Source organism: Scylla paramamosain, chromosome 3 (assembly GCF_035594125.1).
Source record: "Scylla paramamosain isolate STU-SP2022 chromosome 3, ASM3559412v1, whole genome shotgun sequence".
Lineage (NCBI taxonomy): Eukaryota > Metazoa > Arthropoda > Malacostraca > Decapoda > Portunidae > Scylla > Scylla paramamosain.
The window spans coordinates 2,922,085-2,932,745 of record NC_087153.1 but is presented as its reverse complement, the minus strand read 5'-3'; the positions used below and the strand labels follow the sequence as shown (position 1 = coordinate 2,932,745).

The following is a 10,661-nucleotide window of genomic DNA, read 5'->3' as shown; positions in this document are numbered from 1 at the left end:
TTCGCTCATATATATATATATATATATATATATATATATATATATATATATATATATATATATATATATATATATATATATATATATATATATATATATATATATATATATATATATATATATAATTTTTTTTTCTCTCTCTCCACTGGTCAAGATATCAAAAGCAGTGGTGGTATGTCTCCCATGAAGGTATAACGGAGTTATTAAAATTCCTTGATCCCTCGACATGATTGCCAACTGCATGCAACTACCCCGCCCCGCCATCACTATCCACCAAATAAAATAAGAGAAATGAGAAAAGAAGAGATAAACAACAAAATCAAGGATTGGGACAGTGAATGCTAGGAAGTAGAATTAGAAACTAAATACAGTTTAGCTATATACAGAAAGTATAGAAATGAAATCAAGATGGAGACAGCAATTTATGATAAAAACCTTTACCATCTTACTTGCTGTTCAAGGTTAGAACGAACACCCTGGAGTTAGGATGGAGGAGTAAACATAGAAATGAAGAAACAAGCTGTCCTCTGTGTAACTACGATGAAGATTACCTAAAACACTTTCTGCTGCATTCCCCAAAACTACAAAATATTAGAAACACTACATACAAGACCCCTCCAACAATCCTATCACACAAATACATTGGAAAAACTCGTACTCTTTGATAAAGATGATAAACAACAAGTATAAAAATACCATAACATCACTCTGGAAAAAAAAAAATTTGTTTGATAAGACAAAAACAGCAGCAACAGTAGACAAATTTTTTTATGAGTGCTGTTGCAAAGGCAATACTCCAGAATACAAACTGAACTGAACTGAATTAATTGTACCAGTGACACTAAAGCTTTGTACACTTAAACGCCGCGGTACGTATATCAACTTAAAATTTATTTAATTGATTATTGCCGATTTTTGCAAAATGCATATATCTCATATATGTTATTGTAGTGGCAGTAACATTCAAAGTATTTTGCGATTCCAGAATTTTAATCTCTGGAGACCTCCCGGGAAAATCACCGATTTCACAAATAAGAATCTATCCAGAAAGTTATCGTTGGTGTGGTTTCTCAAAAGATCATCGTTCCCCTTCGTTCTAGACGTTTTGCTTTAGCTCCCCGCAATGATAAAACTTCCTCCGAAAAGCGACTTGGCGAGAGAACATCCCATTTCAAGATGTGGCGCTGACTGGTTTGTTGTGCGGGTGGGTCTCCTTGACGACCACGTGTTGGTGCGTCGCCATGACAACCACGTGCACGCCTCAAACTTTGCTAATATTTATAGTTGTTTTTTTAAGCCGTGCCACACTCTGGTCAGGTATGTTTACACGGTATCATGTTACTTGTGTGTGGATGCGTGTATGTAATGTATCATATTGCCAGAGTGTGAATAGGTGGCCATCATGAGGGCTGAGGCACGCGGGCGTGTGGAAAGGTTGGGGAGGCACGTGAGGCACGTGAAGCACGTGACGGCAAGCTGGTGACATTCCTGTGCGGCGCCGCCGAACTCAACGCAGGTTCTGTCACTCATCTGCTTGTTCACTTGTTTTGCCTGTATTAACAAGATTGACTTGTATTGGTTGTTGTTCACATATTTGGCAATGATTCATCTGTTCATCCACATGTTTACCGTGCATATTCACCTGTGTGGTTTTTAAATGACATCAAAAATAGGCTGGCCTGGAACCTCAGTGTTCCTGGCAATACCCAGGTCAGTGTTTCTCGGATGATTATGTCAGTGTTCTTGATTAGCTTGACACAATGCTCTGCATTGACATGTGAAGAAAATCAACAATTAGTTTTTCTGGGTTCATGTCAACACCACATAAGAAAAGGCTGTGACCTGTCAGAATTTCTTATTGTTCTTAGTTAGGAGGTGAATGACTTCATACCCGAGTAAATGTGATCGAACTTTGGGTAAAAAGATGTATTACTTCAAACCAGGGTGTTCCCACTTGTATAACCTCAAACTAGGGCATAACCACAACACAATCAATACATTGAAACACTATGTAACTGATCCGGAAGCTCAATTAAATCTGAACTTCGAAAAATTGGTGCCATGTTAGAGTTCCAACTTGGAACCACCATGTGAGAGCCCAGCATGTTACCAGTCACCTAATAGGTGAACTGCCCAAGCAGGGTTGAGTCTTCATAGTAATCTTATGTGTTTGGGTCATTGCATAGGTGTTTCGGTCATTGCATAGGAATCATGTGGTAAATGAGCAGTGCGACATGAATGAAAAGCCTAAAGTGGATAACATATTGTTATGTTAGGTGAAATCCACTGGATTATTAATTATTTTAGCAGGATGAGAAGCAGTGCATTCAAGCTTGACAAAGTTAGATTTGAAAAGGAAAACTGATTTGCAAACAAGTGAAAGATGACTTGAATAGACTCAGTAATTGGATCTTTAAGGGAAGATTTGACAAATTCATAGCTATTGTACTCATACACACATGTAGGTGTGTGTGTATTGTACAGGAGCAGCCATGTGCTGGCCAGCTGGCTTCATATTTCTTTCCTTATGTTCTAATAGTCAATAGGGAGTTTAGTATCAGTAACCAGGAACTGAGCTTGCCCTTTTCTTGAAACTTGTATCCATTATGATAATTTGTTGTATTAAATGCAACTAACTTTTGTACCTCCCCATGACAAAGACTGTGAGAGTGAGGCATCCAGGCATCAATTTTTATAAAGTCTAGGATGAATAATTTAAAAACAAAATCTATCTTTTCAGATTTTCCTTAACTCCAGAAGGAGGATGATAATTTAAGGCAAAATCTAAGTAATCTCCACAAGATGGATTCACCAGATGTGAGGAAAAACTTTATTTTGGCAACCACTGGTGAGTGGTACTGTATTGTATTTGCATGTTTACACAGACTCTAGAAGGAAGTCTGTTATCATCCATTCATCATTTAAGAAAACTATACAGTAATTAACTGAGAATGTATTGTATGTAATAAAAAATACATGTTGATTTAATGAAGAAAGCTAACTCGATTAAATTTATATGTACACACACACACACACACACACACACACACACACACACACACACACACACACACACACACACACACACACACACACACACACACACACACACACAAAGAGAAGTATAGTTTGAAAGAGATTGTGTGAAAGATTTTCCACAAACATCAATTTATAGGCGTCTTCTTTATTTCTTCACAAGCACCTCGGAAACAGGCATCTTCCGATGCATTCTTTTCATGCAGGTCTCCTGGGAGCTATGGAACCTTACAGCTACCCTGGGCCACAAGCTTCCTAAGCTCCCTCAGGAATTGACAGAAGAAACAAGCAGGCAGTGGGGTGGAGTGAAAGACATAGCCATTCACAGGCAGTAGTGCAAACATGTTAGGTGAAAACAAGCCAATGTGCGTGTATTATTTCAATAGAATCTTTATCATACAGAATTATCTGCATACAAATCAGTCATGAGTGAAAACCATTATTAAAACTGTGTAGTGTGAGTCATTTCACATTAAGTGAATAGAAACATTTGCTTACAATGAACATGGAACAATCAAGCCTTCAAGTGGCATGTAACATTCTGGCAGGGCAGGTAAAGGTGTTTGAATGGCCTTCCTGTCTGGGGCCACGACTTCCAACATATCATTGTGTTCTGGTACAGTGCCATAATGCAGTGTGAGGTCATGAATAATACAATCAATTCATGCTAAAATGCTCAGCAGAGTTGCTTTTATTTGCACAGGTGATGAAGTAGGACAGGTCTGAAGAAGCAATACACAGTTGTTGCCTTAACATGGCAGAATCAGAGGAGTGGGGCGAGGGACCTCGCTTTTGCCTTCTGTGAATGACCTGTGATCTGGACAGCTGCTAGACATGCTCCCTATATCATAGTTTCCCCTTGCTCCATAATCACTAATAATAGAACATATTTCATTATATTATAATACTTGCAGTCTGTCTAAACAGACTAGAATAATAAAGAGGGACACTTAATAGATGGAACACACCCAAAACACAGAAATAGTGTAAAATTACCAGCAAAGAGACGCTTTGACATTTCATTTCATAACTGCCATATATACAGTACCATGCAGCAAGTTTTACTAGCCATATTTGGACAACATCAAGCATCATTTTGACCTGGAATGTCTTAACCAGGCTATGGCATATTACTATATGCCTGTTCTTTAAATGTAACAACCATTAAACAGGAGTAACCAATGTATCTGCCTTTCCTTTGATTAGAAAAAAGCAAAGAATCGGTCCTATATGGTTACTTTTATTCAACTGACAATATCACAAGGGCTGGAAGACCAGCTATTCACTTCTAAATAGCATAAACTTTAAGGATTGAGTAGTTAAGGCTGCTGTAGTCTCTGTGAGGGACACATCACCAATGAACTATACTACACTTTTTCCTTGGGCAGCACACCAAGCAGCTCTGCTGGTCTGTTCTTTAGTGGTCAAGTGGGAGGAGCTTTGAGGAGCTAAAAATCTAAGCTCTTAGGAGAACTGAAGATTCCTTATGTCTTGAATGAAAGGAGGTATCTACCTTCTTTATCTATCTGTGTATTACAGTATTTAGTAGCTTGAGACACTTCATTCAGGGAGAAGGAAGAGGATTTGAAAATACAAACTTAACAATACCTATAGCCTGCATATTTTCAAGCTTTATGTATTATTTGATTAAGGACCAAGAAATATGTACAGTTAAAAGATAGGGGCTCAACTGACATACCACAATTTTTAAAAGATGCACAGAAAATTTATTAATCCATGAAACAGGAAATTATTGCTTTCTCCTAAATGATAATGAAAAAATTAAGATTCATGATCCATTAACAAGAAAAGTAAAAACAAAATAAAAGGAGAAAGGGCACAACACGTTAATGTCAGACACTAAGAGAAGAAAGGAAAGATTGTTAATCAGTTGTATAGAGTATGATGTGTATGAGAATTATATGAGAACATAATTAAAGACATGGATCACTTCATAAGAGTAAAGATAAAAGGAACAGTAGCACAAATATGTTGCCAATTTTCCTTAGAGTGTTAAATGGATACTGTTGAGAAATAGGTTACATGGGTTTATGTATGTCTGTAATACAAGTGTTGACATTTCTCTTTCCACCTTTGTCTGTGTGTTTGTTTATACAGCCAACTACTTTGGGGTGACTCTGGACAACCCAAGCATCCAGGCCCTGCACTCTGACCCAAGCCTCAACACCTTCCTTGACTCAGGCAACTGTCAGCTTCTAGGTGCCCACATGGTATCCAGTGAGGCTGGGATAACTCTCAGCACCAAGGTAAGAGGACTAATTTACATATTTTCTTTTTACTCGATCTACCTGTTCATTTACCAGATAGAACAGCAACAGAAGCACCACCAATAAATAGCACACACTTATACATTACCATGATGTCATGACTGCTGCTCCTAGATCTATGGCAGCAGCACAGACTTTTCTTTTCCAACAGAAGTCTTAATCACCATCCACCAACTCTTTATGGTTAAGATCAGAAAGGTATGACTCACAAGAAAAAAGTCTCAAAACTTATTATCAGAGGCACTCAGGAAGAACACACATTCATTAGCATTCATTCTGTAGTGAAAATTTTAAACCTGAGAAGTTTATATGAAATCAAAGTATGAGGTAGAAGTACGGTTTATTGAGGGTAATGGCCAGGATTCTGTATTACAAACACAAGCAAACATGGAATATAATTACAGGCAGCTACTGTTAGTCACTCATTGTGTTTGGCTGCTGCATACTGCATAGATTTTTTTTATTTTTTGTTTACTTTTTTTTATGTGTTGATACTTGAGCACTTACCTGTTCAGAACTTTTCCAACTGCAAGTGAAAATTCATGTTAGGATGGTGAAGCTATACAGATTTAATGTATTTTCTTGTATTTACATATCTATTTATTATTTTATATCATTGGCAGGTTGACTCTTCACTCAAGAAAGACAAGCTGCTGGTATTCTTCAAAATCAAGCCAGATGTAATCACAGGTGACAACCTTGCAGATATCTTTGTTTCCTCAATGCTGGACTCTCCAATCTCCTCACTGTACCACTCACTGCAAAAACTCTATGCTCCCATACTGCTCAAGGTAATGTACCAGCACCACTACATCTATTGTGTCATTGTAATCATAAGTAACTTTATTATCATTGGTACAAATATGAGTATGTTGCATTACCCTTGATTCTTAGTATACTTTATCACACCAGCTCTGCCATAATAATTTTATCACCAGAAACAACATACTGAACACAGATATAATAATGGAAATTTAAAGAGAGCAAGAGACTGAGTAACATTAGAGTGATTTTTAACCGGAAATCAAATTAACAAATGGCTTTACTTCCATTATCCTTTTATGTAATACTTGCTATATATGTAATTAAGGATCTACTGTGACAAGTAAACATCAAATATGATTTTCTGCAGGTGATGGTCATGATTTAGTTTGCCTCTATTTGAAGTTTGTGTGTTTATCAGGACTCAGAGTGGAGTGGCTTACTGGATCCCAAGCTTCAGGCACTGGTCACTGAGCTCTCTGATGGTCTGGGCAGCCTCCTCAGAAAGCAGGAGCCTGACCAAGCTGGGGACTCCAGCAGTCATGTGTCTAAAAGGCTGGCAGGTTAGTCCATAAATTATGATTCTCTTTCTCTCTCTCTCTCTCTCTCTCTCTCTCTCTCTCTCTCTCTCTCTCTCTCTCTCTCTCTCTCTCTCTCTCTCTCTCTCTCTCTCTCTCTCTCTCTCTCTCTCTCTCTCTCTCTCTCTCTCTCTCTCTCTCTCTCTCTCTCTCTAATTTCATAGCCATGGCTGTTTTTTTTTTTTTTTTTTTTTTTTTCTCACCCTCCTGTATGTTTTCTTTAGTGATCTCAGAGTGCTCACATGTATCATTGTTGCTCCATTATCATAGTCACATAGGTTGGCTTCTGAAGCAGTAAGTTATGAGAGTCTGATTTTCTCCCTATATAATGGTGTTTTAATTTCTGTGTTGGAGAGGTCATTGGCTGTTATGCTTAACGTTGATGGTCATGATATTCTGGCAGGAGTCCTCACAGTGAAGGATGAGACTGAGTATTGGGCTGACACTGCCAACAACCCCATGAGTCAGGAGGAGAAGGAAGTGGCTCACGCCTTCTACAGTGTACTAGAGCCCATGTCGAAAGAGTTCAGGTACAAACACTTTTATTTTTTTTATTTATCTAATTATTATTATTATTGCTATTATTATTTTTATTTTTATTTTTATTTATTTATTTTTTTTTTTTTTGTGTGTGTTTCTAAATTAGTTCTGAATTGAATTGTAATGAAAACAATATTGTATTTTACTATTTATTTTATTGCTGTCATTTGTATCTTTTTTGTTCTTTTCATTATATTTACTAGTTATTAAGTACATTATTATTTTTATAGTATGGTCATACATTCTTTCCACCATGTTTGACCTCTCTAAACTACTCAGTCTTTATGTCATACTGTTTACATAACCTAACTACTTTCCTCCGTTTTCTTCAACTTTATTGCTAAACACCACATTTTTCTCTTTACTCTTCCTGTAGAAACTAACCAACCCATCTGTAGTTATGTAGATACTGTAGATACCACACTATGTTTATCATACGCATTTATTTGAGTTATTATTCAACATTTCATTGAACCAATGCACTCATAACCTTTTTAGAAGTGGTTACTCTATATATTTTGCAGTGGACTGGATGCTGTGCTCATGGTGGATGCTGAAGAGGTGTTGGAGAATACTCAGAACTCCTTGGAGGAGCTGTGGCGTCTGGACTACCCCCAGGCACGCATGTCCCACCTGCTGGATGTTATCGCCAATCAGTTGTCTCGATATGTGCAGGTAAAAGGCAGAAGAAAGTAAAACATGTAAAGAATATAAAAGTTAAGTAAGTATAGTAAACAATAAGGAGTGAATAATATCAAAGAAACAAGAAGGATATACTTATATATAAGATTATTTCAATTCCAGGGTAAGCTGTCATCAGAGGACCTTTGGGGTGGCCAGTATAACCAGGTGGAAAAGAGTCTGTCAGAGGGCATCAGTGTGTGTGACCACTGGGTAGAGACTTGCCACAACCTCACCTCCATGTACTGGAAGAGTGGAGCAGATCAAATGTGGGAGGGAAAGCCTTTTGTTCCAGACTACTGCAAGAATGTCTCCCAGCGCCTGTCTGAAATCCTGAGTCTCCGAACACTCCACAAGCAGCTCACCAGACTCCTTTCCCTCAGTGAACAGGAAGATCTCAAGACATCTGATGCCTTCAAACCATTCGCAGGCCTTAAACCTGTGCAGTACAACCCTTACACAGAGCCTTTGTGGCAGGCAGCTGTGCGTCAATTTGAAAACTTTCTTAAACCAGCAGAGCAGCGCATTGCTGGTAAGCTCAGGTCACAGCTGAGAAACATGAACTCCAGTGCATACCAGCTAATGCAGGAGTTCAAGCGCTACAAGGAACTCATCAAGAGAGACAGTATACAGACAGAGCTGGTGGCTGAGAGAGAAATGCTGCTTAGTGAACTGAACAGTTACATCAGAACACTGCGCTCAGACTTCAGCACCACTTCAGTCAATGGGCCCAGACGGCTGCCCAATGTGCCTGAAGTAGTAAGCAACATCTACTGGGTGAAGCCCATTCATGCTAAAGTTCAGGATATTGGTGAGTGAGAAATTAAAATGATTATCTAGTTATGTAACAGTTGAGCCTATCGTACTGTAGCAAGCTTTACAGATGTTCTGATTTTCTTTTGTAATTTGGGAAATTTTAAAGTGTCAAAGACAGCTCTACAGATAAAATGTCTTAGTGTAAAAGGGTGGCTGGAACTGTGAAATTACTTTGTAAATCTATTGTAATTTTTCTTGGTATCACAGTACCATCTCGAGTTTTGGACTTGCTTTCTTCTGAAGGCATAGTGTTGAACTTGAGGATGGTGAAACTTGGGGTATTGAAAACACTGGAAAAAATGCTTATTTATTCTGACCACTTATCCCAGAACTGCATGTGTGTGTTATCCTCACATCCAGCATGAAACAGCACTGGTGTGGTGCAGCACCACTATATTTAAAACTGTGTGAATGTGTGTTTGGTCCTCACATTTGGTTTGATGCAGCACTTTGGTAGCACACCAACATTACATCTAAAACTGTGTGTGTGTGTGTGTGTGTGTGTGTTTTGTCCTCATATTTGGTGTGGTGCACCACTGTGATAACACCATCATCACATCTAAAACTCTGTATGTGTGTGTGTGTGTGTGTGTGTGTGTGTGTGTGTGTGTGTGTGTGTGTGTGTGTGTGTGTGTGTGTGTGTGTGTGTTATATCTGCAGCCATGCATGTGCCATCACATCTGCCATGGTATTGAGGCACATTTTTTTTTTGCTATGTGGCAGTGCCTTCACCATCCTTCCTCTCCCAGTTTTGCATGCAGCCAGCATGACTATTGTTATGGCTAAGAAGTGGTTTATCCAAATGAAGAATTTGTATGTTCAGATTTGTGAACTATACATAGAAATACATATGCAGTACATAGCATATATGTATTTATTTTTACTATCTGTGATGCCAATGGTAGGAATGTGTGACCCATACATGATGAAAGCATGAAGTTCGGGGAGATAATGTGCAAAAGTCAGGATGGTAAAAATTTGACTCATCACGAAACTCAAGGATAGCAAAACTCAGATGTAGTGAAACTCAGTAGGTTATTGCATATGATCTTCCTTGTTAGATACATTAGGTGTGGACTTAATGCTTAGTTTTCTTGCACACAGGTAAAACAGCTGATGCCCTGTTGACTGACTTGAATGGTTATGATGAACTGAAGAGAAACATTAAGGAGTTCTGTGAAGAGTTGGAAGAATATCACACAGATCAGTTTGACTCCTGGTCTAGAGAAATGCTACACATGATTGATACTGAGGAATTAAGGTATTATGATCCTTCTTTGTACTGAGAATTGTTCAACATAAATAGCAAATAAGGACTAGGGTGCTGTGAGATTTTTGATAATCAGTTAAATGGAAAAATTTTGTAAGATTAATGGCCGTGATTAGTGTGTATTGCATTCTGAATGAAACCTTACATAAATAAACAGAACTTAACGGTTTTCCATATATAAGCCTACTATTATATGTACAGGCTGCAGAATATTATGGTTAATTGATCTTCATTTCAATGAAGAGAATTTAGGCATCATCCAGAAATGTAAGAGTGCACTGTCTATTTATTGTCTATTTATTGTCTATTTCATTGTCCATCTATAGAGTAGCAGAATTGAAAGTTGAATAACCATGAGAGTGTATGCCTATTAGTATGTTAGATGAAGTAGATGCAAAAGGATGACTGCCAGAGAAGTGGCAGATCTGAGTGCTCGAGTATATGAGAATAAGAGGAAAGGGTATGTGAGGATTAGAGTTTACAAAGAGGGAATGCAAGGATGGTAAAATGTAGATTCTTTTATGATGACCATCCTTTGTATTATGTTTTTAAGAATGTTTTCAGGAATAGTTTAGAAATCAGATATTGACTTCTATATGAATAGATAAGACAGTTTTTTTAAATTTTTGAACAGGAAATCCATGCTTTATAAAGTAGTACTTTATTTATTGATACCAATTGTCTCAGAAA

General features: G+C 37.8%; 1 protein-coding gene across 1 annotated transcript in view; it reads left to right on the top strand.

Moving 5' to 3' along the window:
- The first annotated feature begins 1,050 nt into the window (after positions 1-1,050).
- LOC135089312 (cytoplasmic dynein 2 heavy chain 1-like) overlaps positions 1,051-10,661 on the top strand; it is an 88,243-nt gene continuing 78,632 nt past the window's right edge. Inside the window, 9 exon segments of the mRNA XM_063984833.1 lie at positions 1,051-1,317; positions 2,741-2,848; positions 5,155-5,303; positions 5,948-6,115; positions 6,508-6,649; positions 7,068-7,194; positions 7,729-7,879; positions 8,009-8,696; positions 9,806-9,962. Coding sequence (XP_063840903.1) covers positions 2,803-2,848; positions 5,155-5,303; positions 5,948-6,115; positions 6,508-6,649; positions 7,068-7,194; positions 7,729-7,879; positions 8,009-8,696; positions 9,806-9,962 — 1,628 coding nt within the window. The 5' untranslated portion in view covers positions 1,051-1,317; positions 2,741-2,802.